The 25,803-nt window shown below is 40.2% G+C and overlaps 1 protein-coding gene across 4 annotated transcripts; it reads left to right on the forward strand.

Annotated features, from left to right (window-relative positions):
- The first annotated feature begins 47 nt into the window (after positions 1 to 47).
- PRIMPOL (primase and DNA directed polymerase) lies at positions 48 to 25,586 on the forward strand. 4 transcript variants are annotated; one of them, XM_075066402.1, is made up of 14 exons: positions 48 to 101; positions 6,120 to 6,209; positions 6,959 to 7,143; positions 10,373 to 10,464; positions 11,241 to 11,382; positions 12,753 to 12,900; positions 16,711 to 17,004; positions 19,180 to 19,342; positions 20,775 to 20,872; positions 21,724 to 21,810; positions 21,915 to 22,023; positions 23,094 to 23,176; positions 23,263 to 23,309; positions 24,688 to 25,586. In XM_075066402.1, exons 2-14 carry the CDS (start codon positions 6,191 to 6,193, stop codon positions 25,003 to 25,005), a joined length of 1,785 nt encoding a protein of 594 aa, XP_074922503.1. In that variant the 5' UTR covers positions 48 to 101; positions 6,120 to 6,190; the 3' UTR covers positions 25,006 to 25,586. The 4 variants fall into 4 exon arrangements, with proteins under 4 accessions (XP_074922503.1, XP_074922502.1, XP_032656277.1 ...); XM_075066401.1 differs by lacking the exon at positions 48 to 101 and adding an exon at positions 5,681 to 5,791; XM_032800386.2 differs by lacking the exon at positions 48 to 101 and having other exon boundaries at positions 6,079 to 6,209.
- Positions 25,587 to 25,803: the final 217 nt, after the last annotated feature.

The following is a 25,803-nucleotide window of genomic DNA, read 5'->3' on the forward strand; positions in this document are numbered from 1 at the left end:
GGGGGAGGGGGCGGGCACAGGGCGGCGGCAGGTTCGAACGCGGGCAGGCCAGGCGGGCTCTGAGCGCGGGACTGGCGGGCGAGTCTGTTTCCCCCCCTGCGGTGAGTGTGCGCCGAGTGGGCAGGGGCAGCCCGAGCACAGGTCGGTGTTACCGGCTCCCCCCCCCGCCTGCTACTGGCGGGGTGGGCCCTGTATGGTAACTCCGGGAGCCGGCCTGACAGCGCGTCCCCCGGCCCCAGCAGCCGGGCTGGCGGTGTCCCCCAGGGCGGGCGGGGCTGTGCCCGCGCTGTGGACGGGGAGAGGGCTGGACACAACCCGGCCTCAGGGGCAGGAGGCGGGGCTAAGAGAGGGGGAGACGTGCGGCCGGACTGTGCCGGGGAGGCGCTAAAAGTGGCCCCCAGTGGAGTGCGCGGGCTGCCGTGGCGGCCAGAACAGGGTGTGAGTGGCAGAGGGGCTCTTCCTCCGCCCGCAGGCTGGAGCCTCCCAGCACCGCCCCGCGCCAGCCGTGGTCCTGAAGGTGCAGCGTAGCCCCAACAGTCTGGTTTGGTTTTAGCTGAATTGCTCTCTCGAGAGCTGCCAGAGGCAGGGGCGGCTCCAGGCCCCAGCACGCCAAGGGTGGGGGGGCTCTGCCGGTCGCTGCGAGGGCGGCGGTTTGCCTGCGGTGGGTCCGCAGCTCCCGCGGCTTCGGCGGACCTCCCGAAGGCAGCCTGCCTGCCGTGCTTGGGGTGGCAAAATGCCTAGAGCTGCCCCTGGCCAGAAGAGACTTGGTTCAGTGCAGCATTTCACACTCGCCATCCGAAAACTCTTCACACGCATCGTGCCTGGCTTTGGTGTGAAAAGAATTCCTTGTCAGGTTATGTAGGGGTAACCTCTGGACAGAACTTCATAACAGCTCCTACATTTCTTTTAGCTGGTGCTCTGATTGCCTCAGTAATACTCTGTTTCCTGTAATCCACTGTAAATGTAGTTTCACTCCATTTATTTTTGCTCTAGGGGAATTTGGATTTAAGTCAGCTGTATGTAGCAAACAGAAGCTACTTATGCCTGGGTTACACTCAAAAACTAAGCCTACTCCATAGGAAACACTCCTGCTTTGCAAAATGGCATTACCCCTCCTCCAAGGGTTCCCTGTGAGACACAGCCTTCACTTACCCCTCACAAAGTCCTGGAAGCCACTGTTCTCTATGCTACCAGCCTGCTGATAGTCCCTATAGCAAGAAGAGAACCATCTGCATCTTTATTGACATAGCCTACAGAACTCAGTACTCAAAGCATAACTGATAACATAAGAACAACCACACTGGGTCAGACCAAAGGTCCATCTAGCCCAGTATCCTGTCTTCTGACAGTTGCCAAAGCCAAGTGCCCCAGAGGGAATGAACAGAATAGGTAATCTTCAAGTGATCCATTCCCTGTACACATGTACTACTCCTCATATCACGGTGACAGATCCGCCAGCCTGCTTCTACTAATCCCTCAACCATTTAATGCGCTGACATTGAACACTGTTAATGGCAGTTAGAGCATGTGGATAAATGCTAGGATTCCAATCTGGAACACAACACAAACAATGGCACAGTCTTGCAGACCTGCCTCATGTCGTCTTACAATGGCAATACTGCTACTGCACCATTCCCAGTAGCTATTGTGAGCACTGAGGGACAGAGTTTAGTCAAACTGAATTCAAAACTGGCATCAGGTCTAGAGCAGGGGTTCTCAAACTTCATTGCACCACAAGCCCCTTCTGACAAAAGTTGCTGCATGACCCCAGGAGTGGGGACTGAGCATGCCCAAGCCTTGCCACCCCAGGTGGGAGGGCCCAAGCCCTGCTGCCCTGGGTGGGGGATGAAAGCCCAAGGGTTTCAGCACTGAGTGGGGGGCCTAAATCCTGAGCTCTGGGGCTTTGGCCCTGTGTGGTGGGGTTTGGGCTTAGGCTTTGGCCCTGGCAAGTCTAACGCCAGCCCTGGTGACCTCATTAAAATAGGATTGCAACCCAATTTGGGGCCCCAACCCACAGTTTGAGAACCACTCGTCTAGAGCGGAGTGGGCAAACTTTTTGGCCGGAGGGCCACATCTGGGAATAGAAATTGTATGGAGGGCCATGGGTGCTCCAAAATTGGAGTTTGGGTGTGGGAGGGAGGTGAGGGCTCCAAGGTGAGGCCAGAAAGGAGGATTTCAGGGTGCGGGAGGGGCTCCAGGATGGGGTGAGGGAATAGGGTGCTGGAGGGGGAGTGAGAGCTCCAGCTGGGGGTGCGGGCTCTGGGGTGGGGCTGGGGATGAGGAGTTTGGGGTGCAGGATGGTGCTGTGGGTTTGGAAGGTGAGAGTGGGATCAGGGCTGGGACACGGGGTTGTGGTGTGGGAAGGGGTGCAGGCTCTGGCTGGGGACATGGGCTCTGGGGTGATGCTGGGGATGAGGATTTTGGGGTGCAGGAGGTTGCTCTGGGCTGGGATTGAGGGGTTTGGAGGGCAGGGAGGAGGGCACAGGAGGGCAGGGGAGGGTTGGGGCATGAGGAGAGGCTCAGGGGTGCAGGCTCTGGGCAGTGCTTACCTTAAGCGACTCCTAGAAGGAAGCAGTAGCCATGTCCCCACTCTGGTTCCTACGTGGAGCCACAGCCAGGCGGCTCTGCATGCTGCCCCATCCGCCAGGTGCTGCCACCGCAGTTCCTATTGGCCACAGTTCCCCAGGGCGGGGGCAGTATGCCTGGCTGCATTCCTGGCAGCATCCCTGGCTCCTCCGACACGTAGGAGCCAGAGTGGGGCCATGCCGTCGCTTCCGGGAGCGGCGTGGAGCAGCCCCCCACCCTTCTCCCCAGCTGGAACACTGGAGCGGGCAAGCCCAAGATCCCACTCCCCAGTGAGACCTTGAGGGTCAGCTTAAAACAGCTGGTGGGCCAGATCACAGGCTGTAGTTTGCTCACTCCTGGTCTAGAGAATGAGGAAAGGTGAGTAGCAAATTATGACAAGGAAGATGGCCCTCTATCAGAGTTTGCTACTGTGAACAAGTGAATGGAGAAAGATGGGGAGAGCAGCAAATTATGACAGGGAAACAGCTACCTAACAAGCAAATGGAGAAAGGGGATGGTTAGCAAAATCTGAGAGGGCATGTTGTATGTCCGTATGTGCTACCAGTAGCAAATTGTGCCAGGGACAAATTTTATTACACTTCCTCAGCACAGTACAGTTAGTCCTCCCTCTATTGCCTCACACAGTGGACCAGTCACGCCCTCCACAATCCACTGCACTTATCAGTCCTACTGGGAGCTATGAAATAATTTCCCTGATGGCAATGTGTTTGTCCCTCTTTACTGTACAACTGCATGTGTAAGATGTGGGGATAAATATAAGTGAAATAGGGTTGATGGTGAATAGAGATAGTGAGTGTTAACATGTCAGCTACACGTGGTCCAGTACTAACACTTTAAACACACAATTCTCCAGTGTTGATGAGGCTCAGGTGTACGTTGCTGAGAACTGTTTTCAGCAACAGGCTTATTTCCTACCATATAGGTTTCTTTCCCAGCAGCCTCTTCGTATCTGTGCTAATAAATGTCATAGCTGAAATTCTCTGATGGTGGATGCTATAATGTAGATAGGGCTCATGAGTTTGGGATAAATGAGGATGTTAATGTCTGAGCCCTGTCTCTGTCACAGCTTGAAGCCAATTCTTGGGATTTTATAGCTAGTCTTGTGATATTTGATGTTTTTCTTAAAGTCCAAGCTCCTGGAGTCATGGAATTGTGTGAGAATTTCAGCTTTCATTAAAATAAAAGGCAATTTCTGACCCTCAGGGTTGCAGACAAAACCTGAAAGTATGACCTGAATGTACCCTAAAGCTTAAAAACTAGAAGGTGCAAACAAAAAAAATCCCAAATAAATATATAAAACATAGTTTTAAGACAGTTTCATGATTTTATGTATGGAGCTGGCAATACTGCTGTTGCTATTGCCAGCACTGCACTGCTGGTAAATTACAGGTCCTTAGTTTGTTAGTGTAAATAATATTGCGTAGGCTAAACATAATTCCTGAGCATTTTATGACATGATTTGGCAACAGTCATGTTTTATAAATGTTTAAACTAAACATTTGCAGTGGTGTTGTAGCCCTCTTGGTCCCAGGATATTAGAGAGACAAAGTGGATGACATAATATCTTTATTGGACCAGCTTCTCTTGGTGAAAGGACAAGCTTTCAAGCTCATGCAGAGTTTTTTTTCAAGTCTAGGCAATTAACTTGTAGGCCATGTCTATACATACAGAGCCACAGCTGCGGAGCTTATCAATGAAGCTGTGCTGCTGCCGCACTTGTGGTGAAGATGTTCTATGCTGAAGGGAGAGAACTCTCCCACTGGAATAAAAAAACACCTCCGTTAATGACAGAAATTGTGTAGTGAGAGAAGCTCTCCTGCCAATAGCACTGTGCACGTGAATGCTTATGTCGGTGTAACTTATGTCACGTGGGGAGGTGGTTTATTCACACCCTGAGCATCATACATTATGCTGACATAGGCTGTAGTGTGTACCACAGGGATGGTACGCACTAGTGCTTACTTTGGTATAGCTTAAGTCGCTCAAGGGCGCGGGAAAGAGACTCCCCTGAGTGACATAAGTTACACTGATCTAAGCACCAGTGTGGACAGTGCTAGGTTGGTGGGAGTGTGTTTCCCGCCAACTTAGCTACCGCTACTTGGGGAGGTGGAGTAATTATTCTCACAGGGGAGAGAGTTCTCCCATCAGCATAGAGCATCAGCATTAGTAGTGCTACAGCAGCACAGCTATATCTGTACAGCTGTGCCACTGTAGAAGTTCTAGTGTAGACTAGCTCTCAGTGTCATTGCTAAATACAAGGTGGACAGATTGTTTGGGATAAATATTTAACACATTTCAAGGGGCCATTCAGATATGAAAAAGCATGGACTGAATAGAGGCACTGGATTTATGGCTTATTACAACTACCTGTAACTCCCCTCACACCTATCCCCCCACACCCTCTCTCTTTTTCCCTTACCTTTCCTTTTCTCCCTGTGACTGGATGGGTGATAATGGGCCAATTTATATTGAACAGTCCTTTGAAACATTAAGTGCTTATGCAAAGAGCTTGTCTCTTTCACCACCAGAGGTTGGTCCAATAAAAGATTACCTCACCCACCTTGTCTCTCTAAACTAAACGTGGTAATTTATGTAGTTCAGACAGGACCTAATTAATTAAGATTAAATTTAGCCACAAATGTAGACAAGGTCAAACTATGTTCAGCACTGTGAGATAATTTTTTTATATTGTGTGCTGCTTGAGAAGTGATGTTTTAAGAGGGTGGGGTACATCTTTATTTTTGGTTTATTTAGTTATTGTTATATTTTGTGGGATTGCTACTTTCCTCTCTGTTTGTATTGATTATGATCTTAAATAATTGTTAGGGGTCTCTGGAGTATGAGACGAGCACCTTCTCTGGTTTCTGTAAATCTAAGTAAATATGTATATGTCCAAATAAAATAGCGTGGGGTTTTCACTTCACGATGTGTTTTATCTCCCACTGCTTAGCTGTACTGAGCCTGAAAACTAGCAGGTTGTTTCCGGCTAAAAACTTATACTTTTGTAGCGTGACTCAGCAACAAGTGTGAGAGATTACATTTAGTTCCTTCTGTCTACTGGAAACCACATTAACTACACATTATCTTTGTATTTTTTGGCTTTTAAAATATGATTTCTCTACTACTGCATCTAAATTCCTTCTGGAAACTGTTCTGTCCCCTACAACTGTTGCCTTTGAGAAATTGCTGTGAGATTTAGACTCAGGTGGGAGGCAGTCAGTGAGGGATAATCCAAGGGAAGAAGAGATGTGGAGAAACCGGAGGAGGAAAATGCAGATGAATAAACAAAGGATAGAGGACAGAAAGTAATACTGGTAATTGGTCATGTAGACTAGATAAACACCTCTGTAATAACATCTTCTCCAATTCCCTTCCTCCCATTCTCTCTGCTTCCCAAGCATCTTAACACTTATCCATCTGGAAGAATTTTGACGGGGAAGGAATTTCCCTGAACAAAAATTAATGAATTGGAACTTGTCTGTAGTTAATGTTACATTTAATGTAGCTTTTTGACTCTGCATTGATTTTCAGAGTTCCTACCATGTGCTTACTTTATGTGATTAGAAGTCCAAAGGTTGAGTGACAGGGAGCACTGCTGGGCAAAATGTCTTTACTGAGTACTGGTAAGTCAACTATTTCAAAGTCCTGAAAATTCTGACAGTGAACACATAGACAATTGAATAAGTAAATTAGAGTATTGAGATTATTAAGCAGTTGAAAGCATTGCTGATATGGGTCATAGTCTGAGGATGCCCCTTGGTTTTGAATTGTTTTGCGTTATCTATTTGAGTGGCAATGAAGCCTTGTGGGCATAGGGCTGGGAGCTAGAAGCTACTGAGATCTAATCCTCACTCAGGTACTGACTTGCTGTGTGGGCCCAGATAAGTCATTTAACTTCTCTTGGTTGATTTCCTCATCTATAAAATGGGTCTGATATTTACCTACCTCCACAGGATGGTGTGAGAATGAATTAATATAAATATGTACATTATTTTGAAAATATAAGCATTATTAAATACTATTCTATAAACAAAATATCATTCATTACCCTGAGATTTTCCCCTATTCTAAATTGTTTCAGTTGTGTTGATAATAAAGTAGGCCTGGGCATTCATAACTTGATTCTTGATGTTCTCATATTTTCTCAAACCAGCATAGGGAACTTAGTATTAAAGGGTGTTTCACAGCTAAGTTGTGTGTTGATTTGGAGTACAGGCTCCCCTCAGTCATGAAAGAGTCCAAGTATGCTCAAATACAGCAGATCACCCACAGAGATATGCACAGGTATATGAGAAATTGAAGCACCTACAAAATGCTTTTGATTTGGTTATTTTTAATGTAGTACTAAGGGTTCATTTCCTGACTGCTTTAGGACAAATGAAGAGAAAATGGGAAGAAAGACTGAAGAATGTTGATGAACTAGCATCTCGATACAAAAGAAAGCCACTTTGCCCTGTTTACAGGCCACAGCTGTCCAAACCATGGGAACCGTGCTCTGTTTGGAAGCTGTTTCGTCGACAAGCTCAAGCTTTTAACTATGCAAAAACCTGTAAGGAGGTAAGATATTAAATTGTTAGAAGGGTGTCTTCACTATTTAGAAACATCATTTGTAAAGTTTTGTTAACCTACAAAGTTCACTTCAGGCTTCAGGATGCTTATGTTGTGCGGTCCTGATACATCAGGCAATTATTTTCCCTTACAGGTCAACATGATGCATAAGTTATAATACGCAGTAGCTCCAACATTAGACTGTGTTATTAGATGTAATGAGGGTTAGTTCTAACATATGACTCTAGATGTGTTGTTAATGTTTAATAGTAGAAGTGCTTGTGGGGAAGAAAGACCAAAGTGGTGGGATGTGACAAGGAAGGCCTGGCAAATGATGTAGGTGAGGGAAAGAGCCAAAATGGCAAGAGGTAGTAGAAGAATGGGAAAGGAGTAAAAATCAAGTAGGAAGGAAGGAGAGAGAAGAAGACAGAGAATGAGGAGGGAAGAGGAAAAACAAAGAAGATAAGATATAAAAGAGGTAGTGATGAATGAAAATAAAGGCAAAAATATATCCCACAATAGACAGGCAACTGCTCAGGCACAAAGAAGTGAAAAAGAAGAACCAGATCACCTGAAATGAACCTTCAGCCTAAGGGGTAACTGTTTTTGAAAGGATGAGCTAATTATTTATTTGTAATTACCTGCATTTCATACTCTGCAACTTGATTGCCTGTTTTTAAAAAGAACTGTGGAATGTGCAATTTCCTTCTGCCATTTCAGCTAACCCAATAACTCTGCAGGTCTGACCTATTTCTGTACATTACACTAACATTTAATGCCTGTCAACGATATCCAGTAAAAGCACCCAGTGGTGTTGAAAGAATTTGCAACACTCTGTGCCCAGTTCTTGTTGCTCCATAAAGCAACACAGTCATCTCCTCACCTTAGAGGAAGAAATGATGCTATATTGTGATAGGAGGCATGAGGGCTCATGTAGGCTCTTGAGGAGCCCTAACAGGTCTGGGGAAGAGGGGATAAGGAATGTTGTGATTCAAACAGGTATCCCTGTCACGTGGCGGTTGTAGTAAGGAATTGTAGATCATTAACTACTTTAAAATCAGCAAGGGGAAGAAAGGCAGAAAGAAGCCAAAGGGATTTTATATTAAAGTACCATGTTGAGTGAATTACTTAGACTTAGAAAGTCAAGGTAACAAACTTCAGGTAATATTTATATCTGTCCTTCTAAAGACCGAGGGAGAAAGTGTCAAAAACACAAATGGCAGTTAAATGAAAATCTCCACCCACCCTGTTTTTATAGCATGAGAAGTCCTGGCTTAATTTGAAGTCTAGCAGCAGTGCCTTAACGTGGCTTGTGTAGTTGTGGCATAGCACTGGGAGAGAGCTCTCCCAGCGCTATAAAAAACTCACCTCCATGAGGGGAGTAGCTCCCAGTGCTGCCGCCCACCTATCAGCAGGCACAGGTAATCAGGAAGAGCTCATTTGACCATTCTGGCACCAGACAGGATGTAGTCTTGAGGGGGAGGTAATGTGATGGGGTGCACCAGGGGCGTGGTTCAGGACTAACTAAGAGTATGCCTACACTACCCATGTTATAGCATGGCCACGACAGCGCTGTGACGTGGGCAGTGTAGACATGCTTTATTGCCAGGGGACAGCTCTCATGGTGATTAAAAGAAAAAAACAACCCGAACAAGCGGTTGTAGGTTTATCGCCGGGAGCACGGCTCACAGCAATAAAGCACTGTCTATATTGGTGCTTTTTAGTGCTAAAACTTTTGTTGCTCAGGGGGGTGTTTTTTCACACCCCTGAACAACAAAAAGTTTTAGCGCTGAAAGTGGCAGTGTAGACACAGCTTAAAAATAAAGCCCAGTTGGAGGAGTGCAGGTTTGTCTTCATAAAGAGCCAGGAGAGACCAGATGGGAAGTGCTCTCTCCCTGGGAAGCTGCTGAAAAGAAGGTGGAGGGAGTGGAGGAGGACCAGACAGGTTCTCCAGAGGCATGCCGAAAGCCTGGCTGAGATGGGGTTCCTGGTGAGCTAGAGCCTGCCATAAACCATTAGTTAAGGAAAAGTGTTCCAGCCCCTAGACTGGGGGTTGAGCGAATGTGGGAGGAGAAAGAGCAGCAGTCCTCAGCACAGGTGTACCTCTGTTGCTGCTGTCTGCTGAACCCAGCTGGGCTGAAGGTTTGCTTTCAATACATTTTGTCGTTCTTCTTCTTTAATAAAGGACTTTGTGACCTTTCACAAAGTGATATGACTGTAGGTCCAAATCACTCTGATGGTCAGAGGAGGCCACAGGACGGTATGTATGTGTAGGGGAGAGGAAGCTGAGGCACAGCTGCTGCAATGCCACAATTGACATGGCAAGTTTGCCACAAGCAGTTTTTGGCATTACATCTCTCCTTCAATCCCCCAGTTTTTGTTGCTTTTACAATTTTATTTTAAGACGTTTTTCCTCTCCACTCTTACCTGCAGATCAAACCCACACAGATAGCAGGGAGAACTGACTAAGGATCCTATCCTGCAGTTAGTTCCATGCAGACTGATTCTCTGAGAAGCCCCATTGACTTAAATGGAGCTTGGTGCAGGGGTCTGCCTGTGCAGAGCTCACTGCAGGATCAGGGTCTGACTCATTATAGCAGGGAACAGTGCATATGACAAAGTGCAAAGTGAAATATTTTGAGACAGGTGTTACTAAATCAACTCTTCAAATATCATGAATTTCATTATTGAAGTTATGACTGTGTCAAAGCTGTTTCCTAATTATGTTGCAGTTTGGGAGCATTTTTCTCTGTAGGGTCACCTCTGGTTTTACATATAGTATATAATCAAAAGGATGGTTTGGACATGTAAATTACTAAACTAGTAATTTAGGCCATATACTGGTTCTCTCTTCAGTGAGAATCCTCTTCTCTATACACTGTTTCTCTTCCCATTGATGTTACCATGCTGTTGATCAAAATAAGATTTTACCAGGCAAATACCACTTGAGGGTTTGATTCAGATCTCAGTTACATCAATGCAAATCCATAGTAGCTTTATTTACTTCAGTCAGCTGCTCAAGAGTTACGCTGGTATAATTTAAATAAGAAGCAGGCTCTTAATTAACAATAAAAGGTACTTAAGTTTTAAAGAAAAAAAAGCCTAAGCCATCCTTTGATAGGTTGTTACTAATTAGAAAATAATTACTAACCTTTGATCTGAGAAATTAATTTCAAGCAAAAGATTTTGATTAGTGATCTGTAAAGGAAAAGTTAACTCTTTCTTTTAATTTAAAAAGGATGTTCATGTATTTGCTTTGGAAATGAACACAGAAGATGGACAAAGGTATTATCTTGTGACAACATATACAGAGTTTTGGTTTTATTACAAGTGAGTATTTTGAAAAAAAGTACCTCTCAGCTGCTTTAAACTTCATCAGGGCTGGGGCTTGTATAGACCAGCTCTCAGAAATCAGGGCACCATAACTGGCTCCCTGACACTGATCCCCTCAAATGTGCTACAGTGCTTGACCATTGAAGAGAACTGGTATCCATAGTGAACAATCATCATCATTCTGGTGCATCAGCAGATAAAATAATTACATCTCCATGAACCATTTTATATATCATTCTTAATAGTCATTGAACAGAAACATATGACATGACCAAGTTCCAATATTGAAATGTCTAGTAAAGGTCTAGTAAATGTCTAGTAAAGGTCTACAGTCAACTTAAAAAATAATTTAAAAAAAAATCTTAAATGTTTTAGCAATAAAGCATCTGATTATTAAGTGACAGATTTCTAAAAATCCAAATTTTTTATTTAAGCTCTTTACATTTTGCATTTCTCTCAGTTTGGATATCAAAATTCAAAGAAGTTGGTTTCACTTTCATGTATAGTTTTACTTTAAGATTCTCAGCACTAGTGGATTTATTGTGTAAAATTACTGTTTCCATTTTTATTCATGAAAACATATCTGTTGGTCTTAGGTGTTTGTAAGAATTTATTTTTTTACAAAATCTAAATTTCAAGCCAAATGTATATTTATGGTATTTCTTTAATTTGTTCAGAACGTAGTAGGGCTAGTCTTTTTAAAACATTTCAACAAGTTTTTTGAATTATTGTTCACAAACATGCGTGATGATTCTTGACTACTTTCTGTTTAGCAAAGAACAGAAAACCAATCTTATGCATTGCTATGAAGTTATTCCTGAAAAAGCTGTTTGCAAACTGTATTTTGATTTGGAGTTCTATAAACCAGTGAATCCTGAAGCTGATGGCAAAAAGATGATTGCAAAGTTAATTGAGGTAAAACTGGAACAATAATTAGAATATAACATATTGTAGGTCTGTCTGTCTTGTTATGGGCCTTAATGTGGATCAAAGAGAGAATAAAGTGAACAGATTTTCCTTATAGTTATTCTAAAGCTCAAGTTGTCACAAATAAAATGAAAATTGATTACACGTTTTTAGAGAACATTAGAAACTCATGTTTAGATATTGCTAGTTAAAGCAAAGTTTTTCTGGTTTTCCCGCTTGAGGAACAAGAGGCAAATGGTGGTTGGTATGACAGCATGTTCGCCATAGGCCTGTGACATAGTAATTTCTCTTTCATGATATTGCCTCTGTAGAGTCACTGGTGGATTATGTGCCCTGATACAAGAGCCATAGAACCAAAGAAAGCAGTAAAATTGTTAGGAAGCATACAGGCATGCTCCTGGGCTCTAGCAAAAGATTTCACCCTTTATTTTTCCCTCAGTTCTTCTTTTTCCAGTTGTTTCAAGTCCCTTTTTTCCCCAGTGTGGTTTTTATTAAGCTTAGGCCTTTTCTGATTGTTATATAGAGTCACTCCTTGTTAGTTATTGATTTTATTAATTAGCACAAATGTTGTTTTCGTATGGATTTGGTTTGGTTTATGGTGGGTCAGGACATTATCTCCAATGTGGCAGACAGAGACTAAAACGAGCTTTCAGAAATACACCTCCCTCTCTAGTAAAATATCCTGTCTCAGATAAGTACGGAGGTTTAAGAGCATTCATCATCCTCGGAGCCATGTGCATGCCTCTCGATAGAAAGGAAAGAAGCCACACACTGAATGAGGTCTTTTCTCTTGGAGGAGTCCTTAGAGGATCCACTTCCTTTGTACGCATGAGAGTCAGTTCTGAAATCTAAGGGATCCTCAAAATTAAAGAAGATTGTTGGTTCCAAAAGGAGGGATCTGAGGTCTCAAGATCTGAAACTTTTGGACTCCTTGGATCTAAGGTCTTCACTCTGGCCCTAGATATAATGTGACTAAGTTGTCATAGGTCTGGATTGTAGAGTCTTCAGTGCTGGTTTTCACTGGAGCTGCAAACTGTACTTTGGAAGCAGTGTAACAGAAAAATTATAGATGAGGTGTATATTAGGCTTTTAGGCGAGAAACTGGAAATTTGCAAGAGTCTGCTACTGGTACCATAATCACATACTTATGCAATTTATAAGGTAAAATATGTGTTTGTATTTTGGTTACAAACTTCAAGTCTAAAAAAACTTCATAGTCTAAAAAAACTGTATGTTCAAAACGAAAAATATCTTTGAAATTAATGAAGACATAAAATCTGCCCTTCTGTCATGATCTATGAGTACCTTTTTAGTTATGAAAAAAATAAAAAAAAACCTTATTATTTTTAATTTTTCAGCTTGTTAGTAAAAAGCTGGAAGAACTTTATGGAGTTAAATGTTCAGTTGAAGATGTCTTGAACTTAGATTCCAGCACTGATGAAAAATTTAGCCATCACTTAATATTTCTGCTTTACAAGACAGCATTTAAGGATAATATTCATGTTGGTAAGCATATTTTCTTATTTCTAATACATAAAAAGGAAACGTGTGGAATTTTTATATCTTAATAGTACAGTCAAGCGCTCAGATATTATGGTAATGGGACCATAAGTGGAAACAAATATATATTTCCAGTTAAATATTTGTGTTTTATTGTGCTTCAACTGATTTCCTGCTCATGTATTTTCTTTTATTTTCTGAGACTAGTTGTGCAATTTCTCGTCAGCCTTCTACTTCAAGGAAACAGCTACTCTGTGTGTGTGTGTGTGTGTGTGTGTGCGTGCGCGCACACACACTGTATTTACAGAACAAAGACATCACAAAAGCTGGTAAAAGGCTTGATGGTGGTTTTACAGTTGCTTACTTATTTCGTAGGTTAAGGTATGTATTTTTGTTTTTTTTAAATTGGCGAAGTTAAACTTTATTGGCCAGATTCTTGAGTCCAGCTGAGCTATATTCAGTCCAAGACCTTAGTGAAAGGGCAAAGGCATAGCTTAAAGCTGCCTTTGCATTAGCCTGATCTAGGGAACAGTGGGAAGCTCTCTGGTTCTTGACATAAGTTGGAATGTCTTCTAGGCTACAACAGCCCCTAATGGACCATTTTGCCAGCCCAGGATTGCCAAAGCACAGCAGATTCCAGCCACACACTCTCATGCCACTTACTCTTATGGGACTTGGAGGAAGTGGTGTAGTGCTTCCATAGCTAGCTTTGAGCTAGCCAGAGAGTTTGTTCTGCAAGGGGAACATTCAGCTGTCCTTCAGGAAAGCTTTCTGACTAAGTGCTTGGGAAAGATACAAAGAAGCCAGACTGGAACCAAGAATCTGGCCCTAAATGCCCCTGTTGGCCCTTATCTTGCACCCATTGAACTCGCTGGGAGTTTTGCTATTGACACCAGTGGGATTAAAATAAAATTCTTCATTTAGTAAGAGTAAGGAAAGCTGCCTGGGAGTGATTTGAGAGCACAGGAGAGACAGGCTCCTTGCTCTCAGTGTGAAGTGCATGGCCTCACCTTAGCCTAAAGCAACAATTTCAGAGAAAGTCTGACTTTGCCCCTGCAACCCTGGGCTGGAGCATGTGCTGTCACTCTGTGAGGATAGTACATACAGTCTGGTCAGCACTGGGAACTGCGAGGGGATGGAGCATGCTCAGTGAAGACAGAATCTTTGGCAAATTTAGCAATAAAACCGTAAGACGTGTCTATTGAGCATGAATGAACTTAGATTTTTTTCAGAGGTTATAACTTGGCCAAATTTTTCACAGTACCAACCCTGGCTCAAAGGCCACACCCTGCCAAATTTCAAGTCCCAGGTCCAAACATGGGGGTGCTAGAGCTTCTCAGAGAAAAGGACAACAGAATTTTTTTTAATATTGCACAACAACATATTTTCCCCTAACCTCAGTTTCATAAGCTAAATCGTTTTGGCTGAAACTTCTTTCTCCCACTCCAAAAGAGAAAAAAAGAAAAAACAAGAAACCAGCTTGAGGCAGACGCCTCATATGGAAAATTTCAAACCAAACAGATAAGACTGGCAGAGTTATAAGCAACTGCAAACAGATTCCTACAATAGGAAGAGTTGGGCAATCTTAATGTTAGGCAGTACTACTAGCCTCACCCAGCATATAGCATAAGCAGTGTATTGTTCATTATTTTCATTAAGATTAGTAGAAACAAATAAAACCATTTCTTCTCCATGTTCCCCCTCACCTCCCGCTCTGTGACTCTTCTACTGCACCCACAAAAACAATATAATTAAATATGATCATTAAACTCTTTATCAGTCTAAAAGTTTGATTCTGTAACCTCTTTCTTATAAAGTTATTAAAGAATGTGTGGCTCAAAAGTATTTTATTTAAAACTAATTTTAGCCTTGTGCTCTAGATAGCTAAGTTTAGAACAAAAGCCATACTCTTTCAGTTTATTACATCAGCTATTCCCTTTCAATAACAGCACTTGAGCTATTACTTCCAGCCCATTAGTTTCCTATCCCATTGTGAACTAAATTATTAATGCTGTTGGACAGTAAATGTTTGTGTTTAAAATCAGTCATAGTTATAATACATTTATAAGGACAGTAGGCAGAGTAAGTAGTAAATGGTTTATTTATTATTATTATTTTGCCTTCCTAGCAGTAATAGGAAACTAAATTTGCTTGTGATACAAAGTGTCAGTTTTGTAAACAATGTTACTCTTTATCACATTAAATATGAAACTCAGATTTAGTTAATCTCATAATCTACATGTCAAAACTGGTTGATTGTCTCTTGAAGATTAGCAGCTTTATAGTTTGAATAATTCAATTTTTAAATGTTGGGCAAAATGCCTAATTATCTACGGATTTTTACATAGAAAATGTCTATTAATTCAGTTTGCTTGATACAGTGATATCCAAGCATCTAAATATCGATCAGGAATTTTTGTATATGAAGAGGAGAGGAAGGTCAACAGTTCAAATAAACTGTCCAGTGATATTAAAGCTATAAGCAATTTTCTCTTTTTTTTAAATCAAGTCTTTATTGTGGAATAGCAGTTAATGACTAATTTAATCCATTATGTTTACAGTATAAATAATCACAACCTGTGTGTTCTCTGGGACAAACTTGAAAATGAAACTGCAATCTTATCCTAATAAAACTAATAAGTATTTTATTAGAATTTTTATGTGTCAGAAATTCTACAAAATAAGTAATATCCTAACATATTAAGTACGTTACTCTTCTACCAACCTCTAAGAAGCAATTAAAGCAAAGGGATTAAATTCACAGCTGGTTTAAGCAAGTTCAACTCCATTGATATCAGTGGACTTGCACTCATTCATGCAAATAAAACTGTTGTTCAGGCTCCAAAGTGAAGTGGCTGATGCTCCCTCATATGCTACCGTACTGATCTGTTGTCCAGTCCTGCATTTATGCATGTAAGTAGTCCCATTGACATTACTGTAAGTGATGTGTATAAGTGTTCGCACAATGAGACTCCAGTTGTGTAGGAGAGTGGAGCATCACTTTTACTCACTGGGAATCTGGCAGTCTAATGGGAGATCCAAGTCCATAGTCAGATGTCAAATCCAAAATTCTGGCTCCTGCTGATCATTGGTAAAGTCATTCATTACTAAAAGCAGCACCATATGTGCTCTAATCATGGATGAAGTACCAAACCATGACTCTTATCACTAGTAGTAATAATCTTTGGGCAATAGCATGGGTGTCCTGTGTCCTGCTGTCAGGTTGGTAGAGAAGAATATGGTTCTCCTTTGAAACCCTGCACAAGGCTTGTTCACTAAGACTTTGAACAGGTATCCAAGATTTTTTCTTCAATGTGAAACTTTGGTTAGAGATGCTGTAGTGACATTACTACACATTTGCCATTCACAGCATGTTCAGTTTTCATTATTATTTTGTTTGTTTTGAGGTAGTACCAAGAGGCTCAAGTAGGACCAGGGCCCACTTGTGCTTGGTGCTGTACAAATATATAGAAACACATCTCTTTCCCTGAGGAATTCACAGCTGTTAAGATGGTGAAGGGTGTGAGAGAATGATACAACCGAAATATGGACAGTTCTTACATACCTGTTTTAACATAGTGAGGTGTCTTAAAAAATAGCAACACAAACTTTAGTTTCAACTAAAGTTAATGCCATAACTTGGGCCTCCCATTCAGCAGTTTAAAGCATTGGTTGTGCACCAGACTTAGGGAAAAGAGAGAGAAACTCTATCCTGGTTTTTCATTTGAAAGTCTTTGCACAAAACCTATTAAATGCATTTTTAACTTGTGACTAAAACAGACCCTGATCCATTTCTTTTCTTATTATTATTTTAAGGTAATTTTGTGAAAACAGTTTTGCAACCTGCTCTTGTTTTAACTGAAAATAAAGCTGATGCTCTGATTCTGGAAGAAGGGGCGGACAGTGCTGCTTCCCAGTCTTCCAAAGCAACAGTTGAAATAGATGGTACTGTTGTAAACCTTGGTGCAGCGAAGGAGGCTTCTGGGAAATGGCAATCTAATATGCACAAAACGCTGGAAAATGGAAAACTGCAACAGAAAGAAAATCTCGATCTTTCCTTTCTAGTTGTGAATGATAAGGAGGGAGGCAAGCAACTTGTCATCGATCTGGGTAAATATAAAAGTTAGTTACTGACAGAATTCTGAGCCAAATTCTGCCATCTGATGCATGCACATAAAATGGAGCCTGCAGGAAGGAAGTATTTGCACGCACATCTTAAGTGAGAATTTAGCTCCATATTGTGTGTATTGTATTCCTGTTAAGGTTGTGTACTAGAATGCAAGAAAGGTTAAGTAACCAGAGATGGTTTATGCTTTGATCACAGCACTGTTTGCACAGTGTTCTGTTTCCTGCTTAATGTACAGTAATATAAAGTACTAAACATACAACAAAATGCAGGACACACTTCAATAACAATCAAACAAATGATCTTAAAAGGTGTATTTTAAATTTGACCTTAAATATTGACATGCTTGTGGAACTTTTAATATTACTTGAGTTTCATAATGTTCCACAGTAAATAAAAACTCTGTCCCTTGGAGACTTCAGTTTATCTTTAGGAACTCTCACTCCTTGATGATAAGGGGGACAATAGTTGCACAGGGTCATTGGTTCAGTTCAATGGGAAATGGCTTGATTACGAAGATGGAGGCTAGAGGGGCAGGCTGTTTGATAGTTGTGTATTTAAGATTTTGTCACAGACTGCCTAAAGCAAGGGATGGGTACTTCTTTTTAATGGTGTATATAAGTATAAAGAATGTATGATTCTGAACATCATCGAGAGATAATTTAAAGTTAAGGCCTAATGCATTAGAACCTATTGAATAGAAACTGCAGAATCCATAATTTTAGTTTTTTAGTAAGCAAACAAGCTGCTGCATTTTGAATGGTCTAGAAAATTCATGTGAATAAAATCAAATAATGACCAACAAGAAATGCCTTGTTCAAATATATTCACAGTCAGTGGCATACATGTAGCTTGTAAATTGCCCTACCCCCCAAAAAGTGAAGATCTGTGTGCAATTCCTGTGTATTAAGCATTTTTTCTCTTAAAAAATACAACTGCAAATTAATTGGAAAGCACAGACAGGTCTACAATGACTTTTTTCCACAGTTTTCATTTTGGCTTCTGAATTGCTTTACTATGTTATCTTTCCCTGTGAAGTTTTGGAAGGCTGGCTTATTGGTAATAATCTGGGTGTTGTGGTTTTTTTTGTTTTGTTTTGTTTTTGTTTTGTTTTACTTAGTCGTAGGTGGCTCAGGTGAGTACAGTGACACAATACAGTGTTCTAGACATATCTATTTTTGTATTTGCCACAGAAAAGTTATTTTGTAACTACTCTCAGCAGTTTTCTTCCTGAATAGCAGGTACCTAACTTCCAAGAGTTTGCTTGCACTGTTACATTGGTTCCCCAAAACTAGAGTAACAAAGTGCACTGTGACTGTAACTATGTTAATAACAGTAACTCCTGTGGAGACTAGTGAATAAAAAATAAGGTGGGAGGGTGCAGTTATGTGGCACACTAAGCTGATAACGTGTAGTTTTTTACTTCCATTTTTGTTTTTAGTTCACAGTGAACTAGAACATGGTGGGCTTACCACCCTAAATTACAAAATGATTGGTAGACAGAGATCAAGAACAAATTGGAGCAGGATATTGCAAGACAAAATTGGGGTAGAATATATCGGTCATCCCAGTGCTCTTAGTCCTTAAACTTTCATGAGAACTAAATTCAGCTTCAGAGTTACAGTTTCCCCCACACACAAAGTCTCAAGTAGAATTGCTCATACTTGCCAGCTCATATTTGTTTTGAGATTGTGATGTGAATTGCATTTTTCTAACTACCACTCTTGTTGTTGTGCGACTATGATATAGTCACACAGACACACAAAGAACAGGAAACTGATAAATTGCCAAACCATGTTTACAATGTAAAATAGTTACATGGTCTTTCATTCTAGGAAAAAGAACAATTAGACTGGAGAATGATCTGCAGAGAAATAGTACCAAATAACTGTAGTATTTACTTAAAATGCCTGTATAGCAGTTTAAAGTGATTGTCCTTATACTTGAATATTATGGATAAATATATGGCTGCATGATTCATTTTCACTCTGCTATATAACTCCTACTGTGAGAAATGAACTGGGATAAATATAACCATTTGTTTATTCCTTTAAATGCTTTTTCCCCTCAGACACCCAAATATAGTGTATAAACTGTACATATGAGGGAACCTAGCCAATTGTAAATACATTATGAAACCTTCCTCTCTCTCCCTGTAGGAGTTTATACAAAGAATAGAAATTTCCGGCTGTATAAGTCATCAAAAGCAGGAAAGCATGCGACTTTGAAAATAGCTGAAGATAACAAGTTTGTTCCTAAACCCCAAAAGAATATTTCTGTTGAGGAGCAATATTTCCTTTCCTCTTTGGTCTGTAATATTAGGTAACAATTTAATTACAGTGGTAATTAAAGTACTTTAAAATGTAGACTTCAGTAGCAACCACTACTGTTGTGGGGGGGAAGGGAGGACTGACATTTCACTGAGACTGATGCGTTCTGTTCTAAGAAAGTTCAGCTATTGGGGTCAGCAGGTAACATTTTCTGATGGTTATTCCTTGAAGCAAAGATTTGTCAGCCATCCCATCTGCTGCACCTAACTTCAAATGTGCAATAAGTTCAGAGAACTTGGGCCATTTGTGATGATTTCTGATCTGCACTGTGTGTGTGCGTGTGTGCGCGCGTGCGTGCAGGGAGGTCGTGTTTTGGGTTTTTTTTAATTTTTGTTTGAGATGAAGAATTTGACTCGTTCAAGGTTATTCAGCTGAGAAGTGCTACATTTCTATCGTAAATTAGGTAGGACTCTGAAATGGACCAAAATCCAAAACTGCCCCCACCAAACCATTTAAGTAAGAATAACTCCAATCTAGACACTCATTCTAAACACAGAAGAAAGTGAAAAGCATTATTTTGTATGTAAACTTTAGTGAGCAACAGTTTTTAGTGCTGCACAAATATATGCAACACAATCTATTATCAAAAGAGGCTAAAGTTTAAGGACCTAATCCTGCAACATACTGAGTGTTTTTTGGGAGATGTGAGGCAACCAAAATTGCTTATGACTTCAGTGCTCAGTACCTCACAGGATTGAGCCTCAGTTGAGCTACATTTATTTTGGACTTTTGATTGTAATTTTCCCCTAAATGTATTTTAAAGATGCATATTACATTCAAAATTCCTGTAACTCTTTGGTTGTCATGGGCCTCCATTCAACAATAGTTAAGCACCTGTTAGGGATGGTCTAGATAATACTTAGTCCTGCCTTGAGTGCAGGGGACTGGATTAGATGACCTCTCGACGTCCCTTCCAGTTCTATGATTCTAAGCATGTGTCTAAATATCTTGCTGAATTGAGGCCTATATCCTATAGTATAATTAAAAAACAAACAAACCAGACTTCAGTGGAGTCATTCCCGAGTAAGGACAAGAAATGATCTGTTGCAGAATTTGGCCCTATGTGGTTTGTCTTCATGCCAGAAACACAGCAAAGAAAAACCATGATTCTTTGCAAATGATGATTCTAATTCTAAAGGGGTAAAGCGCAAGACTACTAAAAGCCATCCAAAAGTAAACACAATACTTTTCAAGCACTACATATATAGCAAATAGGGCTAGAAGTAGTGCAGAAGATCCTGGGTTTGGTGAGCGTAGATCTTCCTGCCTCTGCTGGAATATATCAGAGTAAACTTCTAAGTCAAAATGAATCCTTTATGTCTGAACAAGAAATAAAGGGGCCCTGTGAATGTGATAAGGAAGTATGGTATGTCCAGAAATCTGAGAATTATAACTTATTTCTCCCCACTGTCTCTCTCCATCAGGTTCTCAGAAATTGAAAGAGCCCTAACTTGTGACAACCCAGAAGGGAAAGAAAAAATACCTAAACAAACAGACAGGAGAGTTGCCAGTAGCACTTCAGGTACTTCATAACCATATTTTGAATATATGATTTTACTGAATAGAAAAATTTATCTTAATTGTTTGTGATGAATTTGCTATATGTATTACAGTGCACCTGATCTAATTATGGACTATATCTCAAATTGTACATCTGATAAATTGCATCCTTGTTGTGCTGCTGTTCTTATACATCAGTGGAAACTTTCTGCTGCAGCTTATTTAGGCAATATCCTTTAGCTGAGTCCTGCAGGGATTATGCCCTTCATTTTCTAGAGAGACTGCCTAACTATTTACTCATGCACTAGTAAATTGGGAGCCTGCAGGAGTGTGTTTCTTTTCTTGGTCTACAGACCCTTCTAGCATAAGTTACATGAGCAACAACTTGGATGTTTTATATTCAGGATGTAGAGTAAAGCTTGTAATTAATAAAGGATCAGAATCTGCTAGCCTAATTTATCCTGCATAATACCATACTCCACCAAAGCCCCACTGAAATCAATAGGGCTGTTTGTAGTGGAAATGAGTATTCAATAAAAGTCAGCATCTAGTCCACAGTGCAGAGTTTTCTTGGTCACAGGACTAGTAAGCATTGGCCAATCTCCAAAGTATAGGAGCATGTGCTAATTGTAACCTGCCATTCCCAAAAGTAGGGATCTGGCTCCAGAGTTCCTGAGCAAGGGCAACTTCTTCTATAATGAAAAATGCTTTCCAAGATGTATACCAGTCACACACTGGCCCCAGTCCTGCTTTATTGATGGTAATAGGACTAGAAGTAGGCCCTTCATGCTTAGTGAGATTCAAGTACACTTATTTTTATTTTGTTTGAGTTTGTCTAATCTGTAACAGTAACTCGTTTGTGTTTTTAAACAGATCCCATAGAAGGATATCAATATTCACCCTATCCAGAAATTGATTGTTTTGTCCTTTCTTTAGTTAATAAAGAGGATAATCATGGAGGTACAGACTACCACCTTTTTTTTTTTTTTTTTTTTTTAAAGAGACACAACATATACTCTCAAGCTGTTATAAATTATTTTTAAAAAGGGTACTTAATTTTCCAGGGATACGACGATGGAATTATTTTTCCTTGGAAGAACTCCTTGTTTATGACATATCCAGATATCGCTGGTGTAAAAATATTGGAAGAGCCCACAAAAGTAACAATATAATGTATGTTCTTTAAGTATGTAGCATCCTCTACAAAAGTTTTATTTAATAGGCACTTATACTTTGAAAGGCTTCAAATTAACCTTTTAATAAGGAATTTTTCATTATGCAACTATAATATCCAGAAATGCTTGAACAGAAAACTGTTCAAGGAAGGGAGTGTGTTTTTACAGCACCTAGTACAACAGGGTCCCAACCCTTACTGGGTGCTATTCACTGGAAATGGAAAGAATTTGTTCAGTTTACTCTTTAACTGAACATACATTTATACCTGTTTAGGGAGTTAGTTAGTTCCAATGGCAAAGGATAATGGGAGATATTGACCTCAGTGGAGTCAGCATTTCACTCAAAATGTTTAGTTAATCTTACTTAGTAAATTAAATATTGATGTGAGAGTAACAATTTTTTAGGTTACAAATTCTAAATGTAAGTTGTCATTTGATTGGCTGTTAATTTCTATTCAGAATAAAATTGACAGTCTCCTCTTGACTGTGAGAATAATCAAATGCATGCTTTAAAAAAAACCCAAAAACACTTTCCAATTGAATCCTATTTTTCAAAAGAATGACTTCAATTATTGTGCATCTCTTGCTGTTATCAACCACAGCTAAAATGGTATAGTATCAAATTATGTGGTAAGATTTGTCCCATAACACAATTGCATAACCTGGATTTGCAGTAAGTACCAGAGTTTGCTTTAGTTAAACTCATTGCAGAAGGGAGGGTTTTAACTCATAACTATCTTTTAAGGTAATCTATCTTTGTTCAGAATTAATGTAGCCTCAAGATAATTGTACCTCACTTTCCAAACCGTGGCTTTAAAACAACATACCAAAACCCTGTACATTTAAGATACACAATCTTACTGTAAAATTTACAGTATTTCCCTTTTTTTACATTGCATATTATACGTAATTTCAGTTGCAAATGGGCCAGAGTGCATGTACAAAGACTATTTTAGAAACTGGAGGGACATAGTGTCTTCTTTCTCTGGGTGAAATCCTTGCCCTATATGTATAATGTAGCTAATGCTGTTCTTAAGTGATAGCCAACACGTGCATTTGTATTTTAAGGATTCTGGTAGATCTAAAAAAAGAAGTTTACTATCAAAAATGTTATGACCCCGTCTGCAGAGCTAAAAACTTCAAATCAGAAAGTAAGTATGTTTTCAATAAAATTACACTTAACCATTTCAGAAACAATAACTTTAAACAAAATATAAACACAGTGTATTTGATTTAGGTATTCCAATACCTCCTGAGATATGCCTCCCTTTTCTTTTCGAAGAGGTATGTAGTTTTTGTTCCTTTTCCCCTTCCCCATACCAAAAAAAAAAAAAAAAAGAGAAAAGGCTAAATGGTAACTCAGGCATGTTCCAAACTGTCCTCTCTGGTAGCCCTTTAAAAGTCTTGCCTATACTAAGAGACTGATTGCACTATCAATCTTTACTCACTTGTGAGTAGTTCCATGAATGGCAATGGGACTCATCAAGTGTAGTGACTGTATAATTGAACCCCACATATTTCAGAATTCTCCTACTAGTACTCCTACCACCAAGGGAAGTGGTAATATAGACTGGCTTTAGGCAAGGTTACCAATATCTCACTTAGACCACAAGGAAGATTTGCCTTAGTCTAGCACAAGATCTTTTAATCTCCCTGGCTGTATCTATGTTGTCTAACTGACCAATACATGCGTGTCACCTTTAAACTTCATGGAGGATTCAAAGAATATTCAGTTTTCCATTTTTCTGATGCTTAGGCAAATACAAGTCAAACATCAACTGGCGTTTGCAGCACACAATGATGGTAGCATAATTAATGCATAGTCAATTGTAAATCCTATTGTCTTAACAGTAGTGGTTTAGTATTCTGAAACAACTGATTCACATTTTTTAAATGGCAATTAAATGTCACTGACTTTGAAGACTGAAGTTAATCTTCATTTAGAAAAATGCTTGCGTAAAGCAATAAAAAATGTTTAATGTAAATAGTCAGCCTTTGTAGATAAGACTATTGGCGATGCAACCCCTATCCTGAGCTCTATAGAAAACAGCTTTTCAATACCTGGTATTACCTCTCAACCAAACTTTTCATGGTTTATTGCTCTGTATACTGCAAGTTTGAAGTCCTACCCGAAGCAGAACTGATTATTGGTAAATTACACCTATTTAGCAAAAAATTCTTAGTAAGCGAATCATCACTACTTAAAGCAGTGGTTCTCAGCCCTTGGGCCACTTAAGGCCCAGTCAGCACACAGCTATGGCTCATGTGACATTCCCAGGGCCATACTTGTTCTCTGTGTGCATGTAAATGTGTTATCTCCCTACAGAGGCAGCTAGAAAACAAACTCAGTAGTGCTCTTGCAGCATGATTTTCAAAAGCTTGCCTGTTACAAGGCACTGCTTTTAAGAACTAAATTTTGGTCCTATTAAACTGACTTTCAAAAGATTAGGGTTTAGCTGTTTGGTAAATGCACACAATCCAAAAACACACAAAACTTGCCTTGCGAGCTGACCTATACAGTGTTCATTAGAGGTGACATTTTCAAAAGTGCTCAGCCTTAGCCCAACTCTGCTCCCATGATGAAGCCAACAATAAGATCTCCCCCCAAAAATAATGAACACTTACTTACATGTTGAATAAGTAATTTCCTTTTTTTTAAAAGGAAGAATATGTACTTTTAATGGATGCATGGGGAAACATAGAAGAAAAAGAAAAATCACCTAACCTTACAGACTTCTCAGAAAGGACATCATTAAGGATACATCAAGAAAATATGGAGTCTCCTGACAAGCTCTGTTCAAATACAGAATGGGACAATGCGACTGATGCCTATTTTCTGGAAGCTATTGAGGATGCTGAACTTGCAGAAGCTGCAGACAATCTGATCAAGCAGAACTGTGACCTGGAAGAAATACCTGATGAGCTGCTCATAGAGGTTTTAAGAAAACAAGAAGTTTGTGGTAACAAAGCATACAACTAGCTGTCAGCTAAAGTCAGCTGTTTAGATTAATTAAGATATAGTTGATTTAGCCAAAGTTTGTCAGAAGTCCTGTTTACACTGCCAAAAAACTGATAGAACCGTGCCAGAATCCTCTCTTTATATGAAGGTGCATAGTAAACTTGCCATTAGCTGTGTTTTTGTACATTGGGCTTACATAGTTTAAGAGGATACAACTTTTAATTTTTGCTTTAAATTCTAGCTTAGTCAATGGTGGTTTTGCCACCTGCAGCGGTACATATGGCACAAAAGCCATCCTCTCTTTGCAGAGGCCAAAGACTGAATAGCTACAGAAACTGAACTATCCTCTCATCCCTAGAAGTAGCTGCTGCTGGACAGGAAAGAAGCACCATGGAAGACTCAAGTAGATCAGTTTACCCTAGTGGTACCTGTGTTGTGCAATGTTCTAAAGCTAAACACAGGCTATCAAGCTGATATTTCTCAGGAGCACTAAATTCAAAATTTTAAAAGATGCTAAGCAGACAGTGTCACACTCAAGAAACTTCATGGACAATGATTCAGTTATAATTCACTTACTGAGGGATGTTACATGGTTAATACATGTTACTGAGGTTAATACATGTTTCTTCCCATATGTCCAAATGTTTAGGATTTTGCCTACAGTCTGTACTGTACTTTACAAAGGGCAGGCAGGCTCTCTTACTTACAAACTTTTGGCAGGCCCATTTATATCTGAAGTATGGCTTTACCTTTTGAGAATTTCATTATGCTCACCACCTTCTGTATGACTTGTTATAACTAAGCTGTTTTTAAAACTCC

Source organism: Chelonoidis abingdonii, chromosome 5 (assembly GCF_003597395.2).
Source record: "Chelonoidis abingdonii isolate Lonesome George chromosome 5, CheloAbing_2.0, whole genome shotgun sequence".
Lineage (NCBI taxonomy): Eukaryota > Metazoa > Chordata > Testudines > Testudinidae > Chelonoidis > Chelonoidis abingdonii.